The sequence below is a fragment of the Oncorhynchus mykiss genome, chromosome 19 (assembly GCF_057628025.1).
Source record: "Oncorhynchus mykiss isolate SJ-2025 chromosome 19, ASM5762802v1, whole genome shotgun sequence".
Lineage (NCBI taxonomy): Eukaryota > Metazoa > Chordata > Actinopteri > Salmoniformes > Salmonidae > Oncorhynchus > Oncorhynchus mykiss.
Window position 1 is genome coordinate 34,480,953 of NC_143040.1, and position 25,797 is coordinate 34,506,749.

The 25,797-nt window shown below is 42.0% G+C and overlaps 1 protein-coding gene across 27 annotated transcripts in view; it reads left to right on the forward strand.

Moving 5' to 3' along the window:
• The window catches only part of nrxn3a (neurexin 3a), a 430,411-nt gene that overhangs the window by 143,264 nt on the left and 261,350 nt on the right, over positions 1-25,797 (forward strand). For 8 of the 27 annotated variants that reach the window (XR_016488894.1, XR_016488895.1, XM_090210796.1 and 5 more), the window contains 9 exons: positions 7,656-7,859; positions 10,439-10,465; positions 13,185-13,304; positions 13,670-13,790; positions 14,174-14,434; positions 15,715-15,905; positions 16,282-16,455; positions 21,814-21,840; positions 24,555-24,674. Coding sequence is in view for 18 of the 27 variants with exons in the window: in XM_090210796.1 (XP_090066922.1) it covers positions 7,656-7,859; positions 10,439-10,465; positions 13,185-13,304; positions 13,670-13,790; positions 14,174-14,434; positions 15,715-15,905; positions 16,282-16,455; positions 21,814-21,840; positions 24,555-24,674 (1,245 nt within the window). In the remaining 9 variants the exon portion in view is untranslated. The remainder of the gene's footprint in view (positions 1-7,655; positions 7,860-10,438; positions 10,466-13,184; positions 13,305-13,669; positions 13,791-14,173; positions 14,435-15,714; positions 15,906-16,281; positions 16,456-21,813; positions 21,841-24,554; positions 24,675-25,797) is intronic. The other 19 variants (XR_016488898.1, XR_016488896.1, XR_016488902.1 and 16 more) reach the window with 3 other exon arrangements.

The following is a 25,797-nucleotide window of genomic DNA, read 5'->3' on the forward strand; positions in this document are numbered from 1 at the left end:
CCAACCCTGATCTGTACTACTCCACAACTTTGCCCCTGCCCTGTTTGGAGAGCTCCTTGGTCTTCATGGTGCCGCTTGCTTGGTGGTGAAGCAGACTCTGGGGCCTTTCAGAACAGGTGTATATATTCTGAGATCATGTGACAGATCATATGACACTTAAATAAAGTCCACCTGTGTGCAATCTAACAAATCATGTGACTTCTGTAGGTAATTGGTTGCACCAGATCTTATTTAGGGACTTCATAGCAAAGGGGGTGAATACATATGCACACACCACTTTTCCGTTTTTAATTTTTATAATTCGTTTTTAAACATGTTATTTTTTTCATTTCACTTCACCAATTTTGACTATTTTGTGTATGTCCATTACATGAAATCCAAATAAAAATCAATTTAAATGACAGGTTGTAATGCAACAAAACAGGAAAAATGCCAAGGGGGATAAATAGTTTTGCAAGGCACTGTACATGTGGACGTGGGTGGCAGATGGGAATAATCATCTGCCTCTGGTTCCAAAGGTTACAGTACATGTCTGAATCCAGTGATAGAAAGTAGTTTTTGATATTTTTGTTTTAACCCTATCCCAAACCTCAATCCTTCAAGAATGCCAAAAATCCCAGTGGCTAGATGTGCCCAAAATATTTTCTATCTTGAAAGTGGTAGGCATGTTGTGTAAATCATATGATACAACCCCCCCCCCCAAAAAAAAATTATTTTTAATTCCAGGTTGTTAGGCAGCAAAATAGGAAAAATGCCAAGGGGGTGAATACTTTCGCAAGCCACTGTACTACTGAAAAGCTACTCAATTATACTAACGAGAGTAGTTGAGTACAGTATTACATATTAAATAGTATTCAATATTACACATGTATACATATATACTTAATGTTACAATATGACTTTCTGCCCTCGTCAATGCTTGGGCTGGCAGTCTTCTTTCCAACTCGCTACGCTGGTGGTGGGAGAAACACTCTCAGGACCATGTTATCTTTAGTATCTGAGGGACAAGAACATAAAGGTTTTACAGGACTGACAAAATAGATAAAAGTGGATGAACATTTGAGACTACTTTCATTTCAATATGTAACTACCTGCACTCAGTACACTGGTGCTGGGCAAATTACTCTCAGGGCCATGCAGACTCTAGTATCTGAGGGACAAAGACATAACATTAACACAGTTTAAGTGTAGAGTCAAAATTGATAACTTTAGCCTAAACTTGGATGAACAATTGAGACATTCCTTTATGTAATAGAAACTATTAGGCTAGAAAACATAGCTACAGTTTCTGAACCACAATAAAAGTATGAGTTATAAGCTTTCCAACTAGCTACAAACAGGGAATAAGCCTAGCTTAGTCAAATCTGGTCTAGCTAGCTAAACCGGGTGAGAAACCTAGTTTGAGCTAGCAAGCTAAGCTAGCTAGTTAGCTAGCTACCTGACATGAAAGTCATTGCAACACACAGTAAAGTTAACGTTATGCTTACAGAAAATAAGCGTTCTAGCTACAGGCACTGATATGCCTGCTTGCTAGCAAAACTTCAACAAAAACTTTACATTTTTGCAAACACACACAGCACAGGAAAATAGTTTGCTAGCTAGCATGCATGCGGTTGTTTACTTGCTAGCATACCAGCTGACATTGTCTAAAATTGCTATCATAATTACATATTATGTCTTTTTAACCCGAATGGATCATTAGTAATGTTAGGCAGCATTTTATTCACAGTTTTTGGTCAGCCACAACACCTTGCCCACTTGTCCATTGAAAAGTAAGTCCACTCAGCGCTGGCTGCACTGTCTTGTGGACTTGCTACAGTTGCAACACTCCTAATTCATGAGCTTGCTGGATCACTTTGATCTTCTGGATTTGGCGGGATAATTAACCCACCCACTTGGTCATAGCTCCACAACCCTTCCCCAATGCTTGGAAGTCTGCTGCATTCCTCCTATCCATTAATGTGTCCACTGAAGTTATTAGTTGGATGTATTCCTATCTGACAAACGCAGGTCCAAGGGTTTGTTTGGGGGACACTTAGTCGGACTCTCTTTATTATAACATTGGGGTCCCACAAAGGTCTATATTAGGCCCCCTTCTGTTTACCATCTTTATAAATGATCTCCCACTTGCTTGCCCGTAAGTTAACATGCAGATGTCTGCAGATGGTACAGTTCTGTATGTACCCTCAAAAAATAGACAACTAGTTGTTAAACAAGTTAATTGAAAACTATGGTACATGTTACTAAATGGATGACTAATTCTTGCCTGCATTTAAATATCGACAAGCCTGTTTGTATGTACTTCTCTAAGAAATCCATTGATTCTTCCCAACGAGCTGTTCTTGTTAATGGGGAGAATCTGAAAGTTGTGCCTAACTTCAGGTATCTCGGCGTCATTTTGGACTCCAACTTGACATTTAAGAAACATGTGAAGAAGAAAGTGCAGATTATACAAATTTAGGTTTGTCAGACCTTTTCTTCCTCTGGAGGCCGCCAAACTATATATGCAGGCTATGATCTTCTCACATGTGAGATATTGCCTCATGCTGGTCACAAGCAGGAGCTACTATCCTGAAACCAATTTAATCACTCTACAAACAAACACAATAAGTTACCACCATTGTCATATAATTTACATATATAATTTATTTAGTCTGGATTGTTTTAAGCAGAATGTAGATGGAAGCCTTGTTTTAAAGATCCTGAATGGTCTTACCCCTCCACCCCTATGCCGGCATATCAAGCTCAAGGAAAGCAGCTCCAGGAAAATAGGGCAGTAACTAGAGGGGATTGTGTTGTCCCTCTTCAACACAGTGAATCCAGTCAATCTGCCTGTTCTGTTAGAGCTACAATATAGTGGAATGCAATGCCCATGGACTTGAGAAGCTGCACCGATTATTGTACTTTTCAAATTAAGTTGAAAACATGGCTCAAATCTATCCAACCCTGTACACGAGTTATCTGTGGTTCCTCATATGTAAGAACGGCGGTTGATGATGGTGTAGTTAGAATGATATATTATTGAATGTAATGTATTTGTATTTTGTATTGTTTTAGTGAGTATTTGTATAGTGGCTGTGTAAAGGCCATTACCTACCCTGAAACTACAGGTGAAAATGAGCTTTTGGCTAACTCCGGCACATTTACGTGAATGTTGCATTAAAGTAATATTGATGTTGATTAATGTGCATCGTCCCCTATAAATAAATAACCCAGCATTAACAACCCAACCTTGCTCTTTTTAAAGAAAACTACCCAACTAAGTGACCCAATGCCTGCAACCTAGCAAATGGGTCATCCAAACCACCCAGCATGTTTTAGTGGACCTACAAACCATGACTAGATTGATAGTAGTTTTTTAAACTTTCTCTGGATGCATGAACATCTCTCTTACTTTTTTTTTCTTCTCTCACTCACTCACTCACTCACTCACTCACTCACTCACTCATTCTCGGACTTTTCTCTCCCCCTTCAGACTGCAGTGTAGCGTATTGTGACTGTGGACTCTGCTGCAGCCATGTGGTTGTTTGTGAGAACCACAGTCTCTCTCCACCGCACAGCTGAGAGACTCAGAGGACATTTTGAGGGCATGTAACGTCTCTACGCATTATGGGTCCATTTATCATATTTGGTTCTCTGTGGGCGCTGCGCCACAAATAATCACCACTGGTTGACGTCAACTGAGGGGGATACAATGATACAATGACTGAGAGAATGCTTATCGCGATATCGTGGTGAGAATGTTTATCATGGTAGAAGACTTCAAATCAGACTCTGATTCCAAGGCAATTGAATATGGATGAATGCAGTTCCATTTCATAAAAAACAATTAGTGAGACATTTGTCTCTTATGACTGCCTCTGCAGTGGTTTGGAACTATGTCTGTTCTCTAAATGTGTGTGTCGGGGGGGGGGGGGGGGGGGGGCTGGTTTGTTCTTATTTCATCTCCGTTAATTCACTGGCGGGCACTCAGGACTGGGGCCTTGAAATAGCTGAGGCATTTCTCTGTTGCTTGGAAAAGCTGACACTAAGGGAAGGCGCTCCAGCTAGATTCCCTTAGAGGTTAGACTAGAGGAGAACAGGAGAACAGTTACAGGCACTGTATAGTCTGTGTGTGTGTTTATGTGTGTACGTGTATATGCGTGTGCGTGTGTTCCTGTGCGTGCGTGCGGTGCGTGTGTTTGTTTTGCTAGATAAATGTTAGATGAGCACACCTGTTAGATCAACCTCATGCTACTCCTCGGCTGTATTCACATCTGCTAGTAGATTGCAGCAAAACTCTTTCCTTTTCAAGTGAAATCCTCCAATCTTTCATCCTAATGGCACCTTCTCTTTCCTGTGTAATTTGTGTGGTAATTATGCAAAGTGGAGCTGACTTTAAAATCAGTCAGCCTTCCCCTCCTTCTCATCTTCTTCATCAGCAATTACAATGAGCTGCGCCGAGTTACTGATTCACTTTCACACTCTCAGACGAACACACGCATATGCACACACACACACTGGCGTGCATATACACACAGGAGCGCATGCAAGTGCCAATGCACAAGCACACACTATCGTGCGCAGATACACACTCACAGGCTTACACAGTTTGTGTGTACATTTGTGCAGGTGCGTATGTGTGGAATTGAAAAATGCAGTGTGGTTCAGCAGAGCTGAAGGGGACATCTGAGATTCACTCAGCTGTTTGCTTCACTATCAGGAGGGGGAGGAGGAGGAGGAACATGGTGAAATCACAGTTGGTATGCTTTTGTCAATGTCAAAAACTCTCCACACATCTCACTCCCACCTCCATTTCAAACCAAGCAAGGATAAAGAGTGTAATAAAGAATCAAACCAAGGACAAAGGTAATAGAGAATCAAAGCAGTATAAGTACCCTGGCTGAGCCAGGGGAAACAAGTGTTTACCATGTCCTGTTGAGGTGTCAAAGCAAGGACAAGGAACCCAATGCAGTCTACAAGCACAACTCAGACAAGGAAACAGAGGTGTTCTGTGTCCTCAGCAGGTGTCATAACAAACAGAGCACAGTGAAAGGTGTGGATACTCATGTCCTATTCTCTCCGTGGTTATAGAAGATCAAACTGAGATGGTTTACGTGCTAGTACACTCTGTTCAAAGCTTTTGTCACTGCACGCACACTCACATGCACACACACACACACACAAGCGGTCAACAGGACAGTGTAGTCAGTGGGAACTGTGGAGTGCAGTCGTCATGGCGTCAGTGCCATGCCTTTGTCATTGGGAGATAGCAGCTCTTTATCTGTTGGGGACTGACAGTATAATGAACATTGATTGGCTCTTAATGCATGCCAAGCTTTTTCATTACTGGAGAGCACGGTGGAGGCAGTGTCCTTTAAACAGAGCAGGTCATCTGAATACATATCTCGGAGAGGCTGACTCACAATGACACGCTCACAAAACAAAACACACAAACACATACAGTACCAGTACCAAATGTTCATACACACCTACTCATTCGACTTGAAAGTCACCCAATCACATCCTCAGATCCATTCTCCAACTTCCTGATTAAGTATTCCATCCTGGTCTACCTCATCATCGATAGGTCAGATGGAATGTCAATTAAAGCTCTTTGTTGATTAAAGTGCCCAAATTCCTGGCGGTAGGGCAGCTTTGTCACCTCATTACTGGCGTTAATGAACACTTTCAGTCAGCCGCGGGATTGGATACGCTTTGTGTTCATGATGTTTATTATGGTTCATTTAATGGGACTATAATATTCAGGATGTAACATGGACAGTAACTGTGAACAGAGAAAAGCAGAATAACAAAACATTATGGTAGCTACAGTAGAATATTGTAGTCGAAGAGTTTCCGTTGTCCATGCTCTCCAATCGCATCCTCTCCCTACACTACATCCTTTCCTTCATATTAAATAGATGTTTTAACCATTTGGTTAAGCCAAGATTAGGGCCCCTTTTCACAAAGAATCTCAGTCGGGGGTGCTGATCCAGGATCAGGCCCTTCCCTTTTATTTATTATGTTTTAAAAGGCAAAACTGATCCTAGATCAGCACTCCTATTCTGAGATGCTTTCTGAATACCGGCCTAGTTGTGATAAATTAAAAGATTAAATTGAAGGGACTAATCCCTGACTATTGTTTGTGGCTTGCCAGCGGAAGACAACCTGCCACCACGTCTATGTGAACACACTATAGTGACATGTCTGTCTGTCTGTCCCTCAGGGGTCTGTCGCTCTGTCAGTTAGTATCAGCCTGACAGTCACTTACTGGGATATTAAACCTTCCTGATCTCTCTTCACACCTCACACTCAACCATAGACATTCTGTCTGGAGGTGTTCCATCTCTCTCTCTCTCTCTCCCAACTCCATTGTGTTACTTCTCTCTCTCTTTCTCTCTCACTGTCTTTATCACCCTCTCTTTCTCACTATCCACCTTACTTCTTTCCTTCTCTCTCCGTTTCACTACCTCTTCCTCTATCTTTCACCCACTCTTATCCCCTCTTTCTCTATCTCTTCCCCTCTCTCTTCCTGGTTCTGGCTTCATTGTACCCAGAGGTGTTCCCCCTGTCTTCGTCCAGCCTATACCTGTTATGCTGGGTATATATTAGGCCTTGGCAGAAGCTTGGAGGGGAGGAGGGAGATAAGCATCTAATCGTACATAATAGCATATTGATTGGGATGTAATTGCAGAGTTTGTCAGCAATTTCTTTGCTACTGCGTCAAAGGAGGGTGTGTGTGTGTGTGTGTTTTCCGGATGGAGTCTTCACAGCTGTGAGGACTAAAAGAGTGTTTGTGTCTACTGGCTGGATGCCGGGAAGCAAGAAATGGAGAGAGAAATGGAGAGAAAGAGAGAGAGATGCGGAGAGCGAGCAGAGTAGGCTTGTAATATCAGTGGATACAGATTCCAGCAGATGTAGGGTAGCACAGTCTGTCTCCTTTTGTTTCCCCCTCGTGTTCTTCCTCTCTGCTTTAAACCCGGCTCTGCCAGAGTAGCTATTTCATGGCCGATTTAACGCATTTTCATACAACGCTCTCCCCCTCTCATCTCTACTGTGAGACAGGAGTGGGCTGTGAGGTATAAGAGTGTATGTGTGTGTTCCATCTTGAACCCTTCCCTTGTACCTCAGCCATCATCTGTGTGTAAACGAATACAGTTGGATACGCTATAGGGGAGTCCACAGCATGCTGTAGATACAGTATGTATTTAACATTTGTTATGGCAGATAAATGTGTGTGAGAGTGAACAAAAATACAGAAGCTCACCTGAAGAGAGCGGTGATGGAAAACCAGCAACTGACAATAGCATGGGGAGCATGTGTGTGTGTGTGTGTGTGTGTGTGTGTCTGTGTGTGAGCATGCACGTGTGCTGATAATGAAGTTATGATGTAGATTTCTCCACCTAAACAAGATGTGTGACAGCAGATGTTGTGACTAACAAATGTATGTATGTCTCTCTCTCTCTCTCTCTTTCTCTCTCTTGTGCTCTGTGTTTCTCTCTCTCTCTCTCTCTCTCTCTCTGTGTCTCTCTCTCTCGTGCTCTGTGTTTCTCTCTCTCTGTGTCTCTCTCTCTCTCTCTCGTGCTCTGTGTTTCTCTCTCTCTCTCTCTCTCTCTCTCTGTGTCTCTCTCTCTCTCTCTCTCTTTCTCCCCTCTTCCATCTCCCCCTGGCAGAGGCATCCATCTTGAGTTATGACGGCAGTATGTACATGAAGGTGGTGATGCCCCAGGTGATGCACACAGAGGCTGAGGACGTGTCTCTACGTTTCATGTCCCAGCGGGCCTACGGCCTGCTCATGGCCACCACCTCACGGGACTCGGCCGACACGCTGCGTCTAGAGCTGGACGGGGGCCGGGTCAAGCTCACGGTCAACCTAGGTATCGTATGACATTACAGACTACGCCACGTGTTAAAAAATGTGGCACTCTCTTTCTTTCTTCGTTCAATGTCTCTATCCCTCCATCATTATTATGGAACTTTCTTATTTAAACTCGTAGTTTGGTTTGGTTCTTAGAGTAAAGGATCACAATAATGTAAGGAGTAATGATTCCAAAAATATATTTATACTTTTATTTGCATGGACTTTATTGTGATATGTGTCATTAGATATAGATTGATTAACACTCTTTATAGAAATTACTATACTTTTTAACTAGACTTTTTGGGGCTTTATTTAAGCTATTTCATTCTGAAAGTTCTTGTCATTGATAAATATGCTGTCTGGCCCATCTTTTGAACAGATAAACCATAGCCATTGTCATTTTGAGACAGTCACAGCACCAGTAGATATAATTAATTATAAAGTATATCTTAAATGTTAATTTAAAGTCTGAATTGCGCACTATTTTTGAATATCACACTATGGCTGATTTGCACACTATTGTTATTATAGTATAGTATATCAAATATATCTTTATAAGCATTGTGCAGTGCTGTGACTTTCTAAGAGGTGACTTACTCCAACTGATTCTCAGTTCATCATCTACAGGAAATTGAGAAAGAAAAAAAATCTCAACTTTACATTTTCAACTAACATCATCTTCTTGTCTTCAAGTTGAGAATTCTTGGCTTTTGATTTTGGGTTTGTTCTCCTTCTTTATGGTGTACACATACTATATACGCTCTCTATGTACATCTAGCTATCAACTCCATTTTCCCATCATGCTTTGTCAAAAGATGGTATTCACCCCTTCAAAGGCCTTAAGCCTGCGGCCCGTCAGGCGAACAGCCCGAGAACAGAGCCCAGCCAAACCTGCAGCTGGCTGCCCCCCAGGCAACCTTCCTTCTCTCTTTTTTTTTACAAACACACCACTGTGTTGCAAAAAGGAAAGAAGCACTAGTATACATAACCTATATTTACACACTATTTGTCTTTAACTTTGATTAAAGCTTTAATAAAAGCTGGATATTTGTCATAATAGTTAGTAGTGTGCTTCGTTGTTATAGTACCCACAGTAGCAATTGATAGACTATATTATGCACACTAAATATTACTTTAGTCATCCAAAGTATTTTATTAAGAATAAACTGCATTGCAACTACAAAAATTGGCTACACAAAACTACCCTACACAATTCACTTTTTGTATCAAATACAATATCAATAACAAGCATCACATATCCACATTTAAGTGTTAAAGAGATACATATCCTTGATATGTTTATCTAAACCCATATTTTACATTGTTTCGTAGAAACAACCTACATTGTATATAATATTTACGCATTTTAGAATATGTTTTTTATCCAAAGCGACTTACTGTCATGCGTGTATACATTTTACGTATGGGTGACCCCAGTGGGAATCGAACCCACACCCCTTGTAAGCGCCATGCTCTACCAACTGAGCAACACAGTCTCTGTGCTGTACTGTTAGATATGAGGGTCTTATGCCTCTGCATGGTGCTGGTGCTGATTGGATCGCGGCTGTTCGCTCCCACTTTTCTGTTGCGGTTGACGACACATGAACCCACCAGCCACATGGTGACCAACCCAGAATGTCCCTTGCAGGATCCCATAGGCCGACTCAAAATGGCCGTCACAAAAACCTGTAGGCCTATAACAGGTAGGAATTTGTTGTCAGTGAAGGAACTAATCAATTATCTTTCACTAGTCCATTCGCTTTTTTAAATTGAAAATCTTGGAAATATTGCTCCAAAATAATAAGTGTTGTAACACTTTTTTAAATATTTAGGTTTATTCAACTGTCAAGTAGAATAGCATTTCACTGTTTCAAAGATCTGTGGCTCCAATATGAATAGCTAACACCACCTTCTTGCTAATATCAGATATATGATTTTAATTGCCTGTTTAGTCAACAAGTTGGTGTGAAGGCTTCGGAGCTGGAGACTTTGTGTTTAAAATCAAAATGAAAACTATTCCAAAATGGAAGTCTATGCTGGGTTGGAGAATCTATGTGGTTGGTAAAATAAAAGCGGCCATTTTTAAAATGTTGACAGCCAGTGTCCTTGTTATGCAGCTTTAAATAAATTACGTTTGCCCATATGTGTATAATCTAAGTGTTATAGTGGTGGTCACAAAACTAAGTTAATTTCATAATTTAAACAAGTGCTGCAAAAGCGCTATGTACATTTTACCATACAACACCCAACTAATCCCCATGTCAGCCATAACTATTGTATATGGACCAAAGATTTGACATTTGTGAATATATTCATTCTACCTCATACTTATTGCTACATTACCAGTTATTACAATCATATTGCAATTGCAGTCACACTTGTAGAATTCAAGCCAGCCATTTGTAATCTAAGCTAACAGTCTAGCACCTGAAAGTCTATATAGGACCCCCCACCTCCCCCCCACCTCCCCCTTACAAAATGGCCGCCTCTCTGCATGTGGACGTCCCCGGAAGGGTGGAATTCTTGTTTTTGGATGTCTGCAGCTATAACCTTGAAGGATGCAATTTCATCTGTCATTTATTCTTCCCCATCTAGACTGTATCAGGATAAACTGTACTTCCAGTAAGTTAACACTCAAGTTTCATTTTGCTCTTGTATTATGATACTCTGCTGTTTAAAGGAATGTGTTATTTGAAGTGTGTCTTTCTCTGATCCCTATGGTGTTGGTTGGAGAAGGGGTGTGTCTGTCAGTTCAACTGGTCAGACCATCAATAGATCACGGACAACAGAAACACTCAAACTGGAAACAGACAGTCAGGGTGGTGATTTGTTAATCTCTTAGGTTTTAGTTTTATGTAAGGCCATATTTTATTAAATAATGTTATAATGTCCTGTGACCGAATTTATTTTCCCCCGCATGAATTTATTTTAGTTATATAGGAAGTTCTACTGTAATGAAGGTTTGATTTAGCGTTTTTTTTTGTTGCTGCAATATAATTCCCTTTTTAGAGATGGATAATTATATAACCCTTTTTAAAAAAATCATATATGGCAGATACAATGTTTAGCGTTTTGGTTTTCAGCACGAAGTTGAGATTAATAAATCACCACTTGTTACATAACTAAACATTTGAACATTCTCACATGAAAGAGCTTCATCGTAGGTGGACAACGTAGAATACATAGACTTATTCTACTACAATATATATGTGTTGTAGAATAAGTAACTTGAATATACAAAATGATAAACATATATACAGTATATATATATGTAAAGATGTTATACTATTCATATAGTGTAGGTCCTCTTCAAGTGAAATGCGACAAATTAGTTAATGGTTTTATTATGATTATATCAGTGTCATGATACTGTACGATTTCTTTTAATGTGTCAATTTGGTGAGCTCTGTTTGCTTCTAAACGTGTGTCTCTAAGTCAGAGCTTTAGTACGACACTATAATACACTCAGGTATATTAAGTGTCCATACTGTTGGGGAGAAGGTCAACATTAACTGCTTTTACTCATGAATAGGGCTCGGAAACCTTTAGTGTACAGTACTGTCTCCTGTCTGTCTGTGTCTGTCTGTCTGTCTGTCTGTCTGTCTGTCTGTCTGTCTGTCTGTCTGTCTTTTTAAGTTGTCAGACAATAGAATGAAAAGTACATTTTAAGTGCTGCACATTAGTTTCAAAGCTCTCGACAGACTAAGAGCATGTGAGGACTGCGGTCTTTTATGTAAGAGACGCGTTCAGTGTGTGTGTATGTGTGTGTGTGCACGTGTTCCTGTGTGCGTGTGTGTCCACACGTCCCTGTGTGCATGCTTGTGTGTGTGAGTGACAGATATGATTACTGTTATTGTACATTCGGCTCCTATAATGTCTGATGCTAATTGCTGCAGTAAATTGCTGTGGCATTTCAGGACAAAGAGTGGAATCCAGATTTGACATAATGTCTTCTGCTGGGTAGCCTACCTGGAAAAGAATATCAAGGTGGTCTCAGAAATAAACCCACAGTACCTTTCCAACCACTTATATTTTTACCCCCTTTGTAATATTGTGTAAAATGAGGCCTATTTTGTGATTCAAGAGCTAATAGTCTTAGTTATAAAAGAGCGGTACAGTACATCTTAGTTATGAGTAACATTACAAGCATTACCCGAAATGATGCGATGACATTACTGGGCCCAATACCCGCCACCTTCAAAACTAAAAGTCAAGATGTTAACACTCCCAAAATGACAGCGCAAGGAAACATGAAACTGTCCAAATCAATGCAGCATCCCTCCAGGGGTTCTGAGCTCATGTGGTTGTGTCTGCCAGACTCTGTTTGTGTCGGCTGTTTTAAATCAACAGCACACCCATGACAGGGTGAGAACACACGGAAGTGTCCCGGAGAATATCGCTCCTGCTGAAGCTCCTGTATCTCCTGCCGTTACAAAGGCCAGAAAAGTACTGTCAGACACACACACACACACACACACACACACACACGAACACACAAACACACACACACACACACAAACACACACGCACACACGCACACACACACACACACACACACACACACACACACACACACACACACACACACACACACACACACACACACAACTACACGCACACGGTAGTGCAGTAGACTGTCTAGATCACTGGGCTTTACTGGTGCTTAGAGGGATTCTGGCTAAACCAAGCTGAAGTTCAAGCGATCAGCTCTGGGGCGTTACTTGGCTGTGAAAGATACAGTAATAACCTAGTGTACGTGTAGGTAACACTACAGTCCTCTTTGAACTACGTAGTATTCATCTATTAATAACAGATTTTGAAAGTATTTGGAAGGTATTTCCAGACCCTATGATGAGTAAAAGCTGTGTAATTGTTACATTGACTGCAGTGGTTTTTCTGCTGAGTACATATTTAAAGTCGTACGTTTCCGCAGTGAAGGTGCTATTCCAGTGTGCAATGACAATTTAAGAAATTATTGTTGTAGAAAAATGTATTCGTTGTTGCTTTTTACCAAAATAACCTAACCTTTGTTTTCCACAGTAACACCCAAGTACACGTGTAATTTGAAAAGTGAACAAAGTGAAAATGCCAAAATGATCCCAATTGACAATGAATCAGAATACAAATCAACTTGACATGCTCAAGGTGCTCTGCTGTCATCATCCCCAATATATGCCTTGTATTACACCTGCTCCTTTTGAGTCGTTACAAATAAGCCCATTATATCACCTCCTTCTATTGGAAAAGGCCCAATATGACAGCCCCTATTGGAAACTGGAAAGCAAAGGTTTGGTTGGGGAGGCAGGACAACTTTAACTTTGTGACCAACCATCGTTCTCAGGCAAGGGACCCGAGACCCTGTATGCTGGGCAAAAACTCAATGATAATGAGTGGCATACGGTGCGCGTGGTCCGCCGGGGAAAAACCTACAAGCTCACGGTGGACGATGACGTAGCAGAAGGTACTATACTAGCTACAGTCTGAGAGAAAGTTCCTCATCAGCCACTGTTTGTGTGGGTTGATGTGTCTGGTGTTCTCATTTAGCTTCAGGCTTACGGGAATGACAGAATTAGCTCGTTAAACGTGAACTGTCCTTCCGGTGGTTTTCAATGTTTATTTGAAATAATTATTTGAGAAAGGTGACTATTGATATGTCTGAATTGTTCTTGCTGAGCTTATTCAGTTGTACTATTACATTGTATTTACCCGTATCGTACCGGAATTTCACCACCTCTTTAAATTCAGCCCTTTTGTGTTAGTATCAGACAGTTTTTTCTTTTTTTCTTTTTTCTTTTTTCTTCTTTTTCACTTCATCCCCTACTCCAGGCCAGATGGCGGGTGACCACACCCGTCTTGAGTTCCACAACATCGAGACGGGCATCATGACGGAGAGACGCTTCGTCTCGGCCATCCCCTCTAGCTTCATCGGACACCTGCAGAGCCTCAGGTTCCTCTTCTCTCATATACTTTGTTATATACTTCCTGACGTATACTGTAATGAACGTCGATACTTCACCCAGAAAGACATAGCAGTATGCAAGATACAAGCTCTTTACAGGCAATGCGAACCGATCTGAACGTGAGTACTACGCCATCGCATTGGATAGGTGGACATATGGTGTCAGTTTTGGTGAAACCAAATCTGAACCAGTTAGTTAACATGGCTGTTTTGTTTTGCTTCACTTCAGCAGATCTTGTTGATACGTTTGCCGCTAGTGAATGACAAGTTCTTCCAGTTGACAAGAAAGTGGTTTACTTTATCTGTTTTAATGCATCAGATAATATCATGTTTTTTTCAAATAGAACCTTATTCCCATCTATTGACTCCAGGTTCAACGGGATGCTGTACATTGATCTCTGTAAGAACGGAGACATCGACTTCTGCGAGCTAAACGCCCGGTTTGGCATGCGCTCCATCATCGCTGACCCCGTGACCTTCAAGTCCAAGAGCAGCTACCTGAGCCTGGCCACCCTGCAGGCCTACACCTCTATGCACCTGTTCTTCCAGTTCAAAACCACCTCCCCGGACGGCTTCATAATGTTCAACAGTGGAGACGGAAACGACTTCATCGCTGTGGAGCTAGTCAAAGGGTGAGTGGGATCCGACCTGGTCTTAGACTTTGTTGTTAATTGACGTTTTTTTGTTTGTTTTTGCCACCACAACTACGAAGGACAGTAGGTGCACACAGGGATGGTATTACAGTAGCATATAACAATAATAATCACAATAAGTGACATATACTGTAATTCATATGTATGTGGACAGCCCTTCAAATGAGTGTATTCAGCCATTTCAGCCACACCCGTAGACAAACATTGGCAGTAGAATGGGCTGTACTGAAGAGCTTGCAACGTGGCACCGTCATAGGAAGCCACCTTTCCAACAAGTCACATTTCTGACCCGCTAGAGCTGCCCCGGTCAATTGTCAGTGCTGTTGTTGTGAAGTGGAAACGTCTCGCAGCAACAACGGCTCAGCCGTGAAGTGGTAGGCCACACAAGCTCACAGAACTGGATCGCCGAGACCTGAAGCGAGTAGATCACCATGCGCAATGCCAAGCGTTGGCTGGAGTGGTGTAAAGTTTGCCGCCATTGGAGTGATGAATCATGCTTCACCATCTGGCAGTCCGACGGACAAATCTGGGTTTGGCGGATGCCAGGAGAACGCAACTTGTCCGCATGCATAGTGCCAACTGTTATTTTTGGTGGAGGAGGAATAATGGTCTGGGGCTGTTTTTCATGGTTCGGGCTAGGCCCCTTAGGGAAATCTTAACCTCACAGCATACAATGACATTCTAGATGATTCTGTACTTCCAACTTTGTGGCAACAATTTGTGGATGGACATTTCCTGTTTCAGCACGAAATGCCCCCGTGCACAAAGTGAGGTCCATAGAGAAATGGTTTGTCGACCTCTTGTGGAAGAACTTAACTGACCTGCACAGAGCCATGACCTCAACTCCATCGAACACCTTTGGGATGAATTGGAACGCCGACTGCGAGCCAGGCCTAATCTCCCAACATCAGTGCCTGGTTTCACTAATGCTCTTGTGGCTGAATGTCCCCGCAGCAATGTTCCAACATCTAGTGGAAAGCCTTCCCAGAAGAGTGGAGGCTGTTATAGCAGCGAAGGGGGGACCAACTTCATTTTAATGCCCATGATTTTGGAATGAGAAGTTTGACGAGAAGGTGTCCACATACTTTTGGCCATGTAGTGCATAACTGCAGTGGTTATATGTCACCATTTTGACATATTCCTGTAGTTCCCATCCTCCACTCACAGAGGCCTAGAGGTCATCTCCTTTGCTGCGCCACTCCTATTGGTCAAACAGGTGTTCTATTCAAGTGACCAGACTGACTTTTGACCTCCCTCAGGTACATCCACTACGTGTTTGACCTTGGCAATGGGCCTAACGTCATCAAGGGTAACAGCGACCGGGCTCTCCATGACAACCAGTGGCACAACGTGGTCATCACCCGTGACAACAGCAACATCCACACGCTGAAGGTGGACGCCAAGGCAACCAGCCAGGTGGTCAATGGAGCCAAAAACCTTGACCTGAAAGGTAGAGTATATAGCAGAGGTGGTTCAGTGAACCATGTGGGACGACTAACCTTGCTTGAGACCTGAATACCCATGTCCCAGAGCTAATGCCTGGCTTTAGCTCAATGGGCTATTGTGGTTTTGAGTCGCACACGTCCACCCTGGTTGGTTTTGTAGAATTTTTACAATGAATTATCGTAAAGCACTCTTTAAAAACATAATGTATTTGCAAATAACAGCTTACACAGGACAGTAAAATAAAGCATTACCAGGACTGTAAAATAAAGCATTACCAGGACTGTAAAATAAAGCCTTACCAGGACTGTAAAATAAAAGACTTAATGATAAAGCTCGACTCTGTCAGTACATGTCGGTGTCCTCTCTCCTCCTTCCTCCAGGTGACCTGTTTATTGCTGGACTGGGCCCTGGTATGTACGGTAGCCTGCCCAAGCTGGTGGCGTCCCGGGATGGCTTCCAAGGCTGCCTGGCCTCTGTGGACCTCAACGGCCGCCTCCCTGACCTCCTCCAGGATGCGCTGTTCCGCAGCGGGCAGATCGAGCGAGGATGCGAAGGTACACCCTCCCTCAAAACCATGTCCGACTCGGACCTCAGCTCAAACTCAAACTACAACCCAAACTACAACCCCAGAAACAACAAAAACGTCAACGACAGCTCAGGGAGCCCATTCTTCCTCCTTAACTCCAACAGTAGCTCCACCTCCCTTGTACCTTACGCTCCCTCGTCCATCCTACTAACACTGCTGGTCACCTCACTCACCACCCAGACAGCCCTCTGTTAGCTAGAGCAGGGATGGACATTTTACAACCACCACCAACTGCCATTGTTACAGTAGGTACAGTAGATGTTGACCCCAACCAATGGTGAAGGGTCAGTATTAATTCATCCTAATGTATATGGTCAGGGTTTGAAGTTAGGAAATTATAGATATGTGGTGATGGGTAACTTCAACCTCGAGGACCAGACCTAGCTCATATCGGCCACATTGGTCGCACAATGATGATGTCACATCAGCACAGCTCAAAGCAGCATTACAGTAACATTAGTACACATTAGCACAAGCACAACCATTGTTGACTTTGTTGTTTTGAGATGTTTCCCTTTTTTTATCAGTGTTTTAGGAGCTCGTCATGATTGATAACTACAGTCATGTTTCAGAAAGACAAAAAAAAAAAACACATAAAGAAAACATTTGTGTAGTGTCTGTACATACAGGACAGGGAGCTACCGGTATGTTGATTATGTCCGTTTTGTATACAAAACTTTTGATTGTGTGGGCATGTAAGTGTTATGTGATCAATTGCTATTTTGTGCTGTACAATAAGTCCTTATCATACATAGCTACGATTGGCTATTTGTTGGTTTAACGCACTATACTGTACAACCCAAATTTGCATACAGTTTGCACTAATGTTCAGATTAGAAATGTAATCGGCTCTTCTTGCCCAAGCAACAATGCAACTATAGAGAATAGTATGAATAAGAATTGTAATATCTCTATGGAGCCATATGGAAAACCCCAGATACGATACAACAGCTTGTATGCAATGTGCGCACAAAACTAGAATGCCAAAAGTTTCAGTTTGTTTAGCGTTTATTTGAAATATTCCATGCATATCAACGAGCCGACGGCGGCCTAGTGAAACATTTTTGCACTAGCATCACATTTCATTCAGATTAAGAATCATCGCTGCAAATACTCTATGCTCTTTTGACTACTCTTCAAATATCATTTTTGGTTAATATAGTTTTTGGTCAGTGGGCAAGTTTTCCCGAGTCTTAAGAGTTTGCACCGTGAATCCTTTTGTTTTCTGAACATTTATTTTCCTTTTTCTTTTTGTGTGAGTGTTTTCTCATCTTGTTTTTTAAAATTTTATTTCAATCTATCTGTTGTGCATTTGTTCTTCTTGTTTCTTTTGTTGTTCTTTTGAAAAGACCGTATCAGAGAGCCACATAATGGTGCAGTATATACACCTAATATACCTTTAACATTATGACTATTGTACAGGATATCTATAACTCCATATTTATATCCCCATAAGTCTTCCTCTCATTACAAGTCTGAATGTTACTTTGGGAGATACAGTATACACAGTGATGTGTGTGTTGAAATATCTGTTTATTTATTTTTCACAATAAAAGCTCATGAATCATATTTATTTGGTCTTCCGTTGTATCACATCCATGACATTTCTTCTTTGTTGTCATTTGTTTGTCTGTGAGTGGCTGTGAGGATGTGTGCGCACATATTTGCATTGGTGTGTGTACTTTCACTTATTCTTTTGCTAAATCATTGTCACGTAATGAACGTTCCTGTCAAGAATAGTGGCAGGGTAGTCAGTTGGGTTTTGGAGCACATAGTTCAACAGCAGATGGAGAAGCATGATCAAAAAGTATGATTTTATGAACAGTGTTGTCGGGCAAACCAGAAAAATGACAGTCCAGGAATTCAAGGTAAAAATGGTTGTCGTTCAAAAAGTTTCAAGTTCACCAAAAATGAACCAAAGTAGTCTAATTATTAGCAACCTGGTGGCAGGCAAAACACCCAAACACTGCAAACTGCAGAAAGACTCGCAGCTGAGTTTGTAGCAGGGATCATCAACTAAATTCAGCTGCCAGCCAATTATTTTATTCAGCTGATGGTGGGGGGAGGGGACATAGTTACCATTAATTAATTTGTAGGCTTCAAATTGACCGCAAAAAGCCCAAACAGATATAATATTTGACACAATCATTTCAAACCTTGCTTACATTTGTATACGATCAGGTGTTATTCTGCTTTTTATTTTTATTTTTTTATTGTTGGACATAAAACACCAGGAAATCAGCTCTGAGTGATTTGAATTTTGGAAATCTGTTCCCAAGTATTCCCAACATTCAAATCACTTGACTCCAGGTTCAACAGGTTCAGCAGCTGATTTCCTGGTGTTTTATGTCCAACAATAAAAATAAAACATCGTAAAAACATTTGCTCAGAAAACGTGGGTGGGCAAAATAAATCCACCAGCCAGCCAAATTCAGCCTGCTGGCCACCAGTTAGGAAACCCTGGTCTATAGCATACCTGAGACGCTAAAACAACTTAGCGTTGTCTATACACAACCATCGACACTATCAGAATGAATTATCCCAAACAGTCCGTGGGAGCTTCAATGGGCCCCGTTCCCATAAGCATGTTTAAGGCTAAGTTAATCTTACAACCTTCCTAGGAGCATTGTTAAATCTCCGAGCTGTTTCCTAAAACCATTCTTGCTAAAGTTGTACTTACTAAATGTTCGTATTTACGGACTGCCTCAGACCACTTGTTCAACAGCCAACGCCTCCATCACACTCACATTGATTTACATTTCGGTACATCGCAAAGACAATTGCAGTGTGTTCTGTGTGCTGCATCAAACTGCGTGTGTCGACGGCTTGACAGAAGTGGTAGCGGAAGGTGAACGTTTCACTTCTGTTGCACACGTGTCCAGATGATGACGCGTACATGCCATTTTGTGCAATGGTACAGTAGGTGTGATCGAGGTCGTATGCGATGCCCTTTTGCATCACTTTATACACAGAAAACCTCCCTGCTAAACATAAAATCAAGCTGTTTATCTGTCTCTCTTTGGCCGGCGATATCTTCGGAATGAAGTTCACCACACGGTTGCCAATGTCTTTGCTATTGTTAACAAACAAGACAAGAATAAGAAATAGGCTTTACAATGAAAACCCGTGATCACTGCATAAAATCTTAGGGTAGTCCAATCGGTTAGGCTACATAGTTCCTGTATGGTTCAGTCAATAGGGTTCTGTTCGGCTAATTCTGTGATCCACTATGTCAAATGTTTGCCTCAACATATTTAATACTGTGTGACAACATGTGCACAATTATGATTTTAGTACATTATTATAGGGTAGGCCTAAGCATTATAATGCCCTGCCTCAATATTTGCTACTATAGGTGGTTGATCCGTCGTCAGTAGGCCTATAATGTAGGTTTGAATGGAGAAAGCTTATCCCGAGACTATCAGTATCTACCCATGCTCCAACAACACACTGAAAAGGAGGTGCATGGTCAAGCTGACGTCTGCATTGGCCGTGCAGCATTTACTGTGATATGGTCTCTGCAGACGTCAGGGCATTCATACTTATTGCGCTTCGTGGAGCAGCGCAGAGCCGCTGTGGAGTGGGTTTGTTTACACAGGATCTCCCGCACTCACCTATCGTCAACCATTCATGTCAATGAGGGCCAAATGGAGCCCCCTCCGCACGAGGTGTGGAGCTCAATTTGGCCTCTGCCTGCCTCGAAATTGCACCACACAATTCAGATCAAGCATAAGTTGGCTCTTAGCGAGGGTTTTTTTCTTCTTCTGCGCGGCGTCTTTGGAAAAGATGCATCATTAAAACACTGGTAAAAGCCTAAATTCCATCACTATGGGAAACCGGGTCCAGGTAAAGGAATGCGTGAGATAGGCGTCTCTGTAACGCCCAGCATGAAGAGCCAGAAGCAGGGCGAGTTGACCGAAGTGTTACAAACGGAACAGTGGTCGTTATGTGCGATCAGCAACGTGATGACTTGGTTTAAGCATGTACGTGTAAAGGAGCACTTTTGCGAACGTATGCGATTGTGAGCGTTCCTCAGAACATGAATAAATAGTCTGTTCTATCCGTGTGCCTTGGGATCATCCAAACCCCACTAAAGTTGACATTTTAAATAGTTAAGATAAGGGTTAGGTTTAGGTAAGTTTAATGGTTAGGGTAGGGGGTTATGGTTAGGGACTTCCCAAGGATCCTTGATAGCATTGACCATGAATAAATACGCAACTTCAATTACAAACTAACAAACACAAATAGTCCCGAATCTGCTTTATTACTTTAAGGCTCCCCTATTCACAGTTAATCACAAAACAATGTGACAGTTTAATTATAATATTGTCATTCAGTTTTAATCAGGGATCAACAATGGACTTTTAGTAGGCTATGTTACGTCAAAGTCGGTAAGTCAACAAAGTTACAAATCGATTTGGGGAGCATTATAGTCCTGAACTTCTAATGTAAGGCATAGTTTATTGTAATTGAATCAAACCCTCACTAGATGGCGCTAATGCCTCGACCATTGGGATACTGAGCTGAAAGCTGAGAACTCGAGGCCTTGAAGAGTATTCGTACCTAATTGTCCAATGCAGCTCTCATTCATTACTGTCGGCAGCAATGCGTTTAAGTTCAATCTGAAGGTAAACAAAAGGAGTGTTAAACTGTATTTCGTTGTTTCTGTGACTCACGTCTTCCCTGAACCGTCTTGTGTCGTTTGTCCTCATTCCTTCATTGTAAAACATATGCATACTAACCTTTTGTGTTTTCATCACTCTTGAGCAGCAATGGTCCCATATGCTTTTAAGTATACACCTACACAATGTTTAAAAATCCTAATTGGGTTTGATTAAATACCTTATTCATGTCAAATGAAAATGTCGCTTGCTTCATATTCCTTTGCAGGTTTCCATGCAGATGTCTGTTTGTTATTTCCTGTTGTCATTTTCACTTGAATATGAATATTTTAGTAAAGTGTGTCTGAATTATGTGCAATGACTAAACAGGTAAACATGTAGCTAAACCGATGGTGCAATTGCCCTTCCAAATAGGCCTTCATTTGTTGATGTGACAATATACAATGTGTCTCAATAGGCCCAAAAACCCTCCAATCCATAACCATCTTCACCTACATGTTTTCTCTGTACTGTTCCCATCTGTTTCATGTCTCCTTATAGTTTGGTTGTCATGGTAGTGTAGCCCTGACCCCTGACCCCTTCCTTAGAGAGGTTAAAGGGCATGTCTATGTTAGTAAAGCGCTTGCTTTATTAACCGACAGTCATTGGCCACCTACTAACCTTATTTTATCGTTTTTCACTTTCTGTTCTTTTCGCTAACAAAGTTGGTTTCACCAAAGCTGACCTACAAGGTAGAAGGTTCAAATTCCATTCTGAGCTTGGCCCAAAGATGCTGTGTGTAATGTTATGTGTCACCACTCACTAAAGAATAATGCCTTGGCTTAAAGATACTCTCAGCAAGATGACGTCATCATATACAGCGGGGTGACTTCCTGTTTACAGAAATCAACAGCAAAAACATTGTAATTTGCCAAGATTCCACATTTTGGCATGCCTCAAGGTAGAGCGCAATTAGGTCGAGTCAATAGCAGTCTTGGTTGATTTAAAGTCTGATGTTGTTGGTGGTAAAGCAAGAAGTCTCTCCGCTGTGTATGATGATGTCACCTAGCACAGTGTACATTTAAGCACAATCCACTGCAAACATGGCCAGGTATTGAAAGCTTCTCTGTGGCTGGCTATGTGCTTGTTATAAAATGGTTCACTTCTGGAGAATAATAGGTAGCGGTTGCTAGTGCTACGGCGTACCCTCACTTCACAGGCAGGCGGGCAGGCAGGGAGACAGACTAATGATTGCGATGGAGAGCTTTTGCATAAATAAAACATTAGCCGGCCTGTATAATTATGTCTGCAGATCTTGTTTTTCTGTATCGAGCCGTGTACTTGTTTTATGCTAATGTTGTTAGACGGAGAGCGTTGCTGTTCCCGCCTGTCTGGGCAGCGTCAGAGAAGAATCCATTAAGTCTCGCACCGTGGGTCGCCGCACGCACGCGCACGCACACACACACACACACACACACACACACACACACACACACACACACACACACACACACACACACACACACGTGTATACACCAGAAAGGCAGACCCGCATGTACACACACACACACACACACACACACACACACACACACACACACACACACCATCCCCCTTCTGCCTCAGATGCTTTTAGTCCCAGAGTGTGGATGCTCCCTGATATACCAGTGTGATTAGCACACTAATTAAAGAAACGGTCGCCTACATTCAATCTGAGATTACGACAGTCTGACAGCTAATTTCATTAGAATGCGACAGCAGCTTTTTACATGCAATGAATGCAGGCCGGAGACTGTTGGTATTTTAGAGACATTTATACATATCAAAAAGTCCACTCCGAGGGGTTTTAGGCCGTATTTTGGCCCGGCTGAGCAATATTAATATATGTTTCCCCTGAGAATGTGTTCAGGTTGATTAATAGAATATAGATTTAAACTGGGGAGCTGACTTGCCATAATGCTAACAATCATCACTTATGACTTGCTTGTATTATTTCTACTTATTTATGGATAGATTTATTTCAGGTTACTGGAAAAAAATCGATGTCTGTAGCTAATTTGCTGCCTGTAGAAGAAGAAAAACATGAAGTGAATCATTTTATCTTGCATAAATCTAAGTTCCGCTGCACTTTGCATTACACAATAAATGCACTTTTAGCCTACTATGATTTTGTTCTATTTCTACTACTTTTTCTGTTTCATTATGGTCTTGCACAAGAAAATTGCACTTAAACCCAGTTTATTTGCAGTTATCTTTTTTTCACATGGTTTTCCGTTTCCGGTGGGAATATTGTCCCGATTCCCACTGAATTGGTTTTGCACTACTGCACAGTAGAGACTGCATTCCCTTTTAAATGAACGTGCAAAAACATGGGATGAGTCTGTAGAAGGTGGTGAGCCTCAAGTTCTCATTTAGGCTGCGTTTTCATTCCACATAGATTGCATCCTCCGATATTCCCTCGCTCACTCTCTTCGACAGAACTGGATAGGGTCTGACCCGTTGTCTTGGTTCCGTGAAGGGCAGTGGGCGAGGGCAGAGGGGAAGGGGAACACCTTTCTGGAATGAAACACAGCCCTGGACTTATCTGGACACTTCCACACCAACATTTATATAACAAAAACACATATCCTAGCTATGTGCACCACTTTGCTATAAAATGTTTTGTCTCTTATCTCGGATCTTCTTTCCTGTCCATGTTGTTCCCATGTGGTAACTCTTCCCCAGTGTCTCTGTACATTAGACTGGTTTTGGCTAGAGCAAGGAGCGGAGAGGAGGGAGAATGTGAGAGCTTACACCCGGGTCGCACTTCATATTAACCTCTGGTGGCTCTAAAACTGTGTATTCACATGGGGCTGACATGAACAGGCACAATGGATTTACAGTGTATAGCTAGCTACATCTTGTTCCACAGTATTTACATATTGAATAAGGTTGTGGCTTGCACAATGTAAAAGACTGGCAAATACACTAACAATTCCTCACATATAACTAGAATCAAATAACATTGTTATAGTCATTGTAACTACTATTTAAGAACATATACCTACACTGTGGACAGTGCCTGTGTACAGGTAGTACATACCATGTAATAGCACTGTTACAGAGCCACTCAATATGAGAGAACGGGACCCTAGTCAGTTTGTCTGAATCCGCCAGTTCTCTCTCATCAACCAGCCATGTTGAAAACACGTCCAGTACTCTGTTCAATGTCTGTGCACTAAAAGTCTTACTAAAACCTACTTGGAGGGAATGCCGTGTGGTTTTTATTTTTCTTCAGTTTGGTGTACTTCTACGGTACTATAATGCCTTTGGAAGTAATGTAATGTACTGTGACCTATACTAACCTGACTAGTGCATGGCCCACTGATGTGCACTGACACCCTCTGCATGGCACCTGTTGGGGAGCTGTTGGCTAGTGCTCACACCTGTGCCTGGGTATCACATGGCTCTGCTCTGCCACCTGTAGGTCCTAGCACCACCTGCCAAGAGGACTCATGTGCCAACATGGGCGTCTGTATCCAGCAGTGGGAGAACTACACCTGCGACTGCTCCATGACCTCCTACACCGGCACTCAGTGCAATGATCGTGAGTGCTGTTCATTGTCTAACTATACACACAAATGCACAGAAACGCATGCACGTTAAACACACACACACACACACACTGTACATCAGTGGAGGGATGGCGGCACAGAATAATGGCTGGAATGTGTTATTAGCTCCACTCCAGTCATTATTATTATCCCCTTAGCAGCCTCCACTGCTGTACACACACACACACACACATTTTGGAGGATCCTCTGAAGACGTCTAAAGGTAATCGCTGTTTCTTTCCTTTCTGGGGTGTTTTCAGAGATTTCACAGCCACTAGTGGTGCTAGAGACAGTCCCTCATATTCTGACTAAAAGGGCTAAATTCAATCAAATCAACCATTGTAGTATTTACACAGTAATCAGAATGATTTAATGGAATCAGTTCTACCCAAGATGCCCTCTGTGTCAGGTAACCTATCAGGTGACCATAAGCTGACCTGTCACCTGACCTTAGAAAGATGCCCGACAAGCACACATAATAGCCATTTTCCCCAAATAATATCCCCCAAAAGGTATGTTCGAGTGGGCAGTAACCTTATAAACAGATGTTACATAAACATCAAATCTGATTGAATCCAGCCCCAAGTCTTCTTAGAAAGTAGCGCACAACTAAATGCCTCAGATGCAAATGTGAACACAAGTCCACCAGAGAGGCTTGGAGCGTTGAGCTTTACCTCGACATCGAGCTTCGTAACGGATGAGTCATTTACATTTCGCAAATCCATCGGTTTATCCATTAAATGACTCTCAAACACACACGAGAGGAATCTCTGTATAATGCAGCGCCAGAGGCCCCGTGGAGGCCGTGTGTGATTAAGTATAATATATTGTTGATGTTTGGTATTAGTCGGACTGTATCTTACTTAGATAATGGTTTCATCAAGGCTTGGAAAAGGCTGTTTAGCTACAAGGTCATGTTGGAGGAACACTAAGTCACCGACTCTGTCTCTGATGTCTGTGTCCCTCTAATTAACAACCGACTCAAGTGACAGTAAGTCTCAAGGAGGTTAAACGGTGTCTTTGAAAAGACGTGGGAAGAAGCCAAGTGTAATCTTCAAGTGTTATTATTTGGCTTACTATACAGTGTGTGTTGTATCTCTCTCCCTCACACCCTCA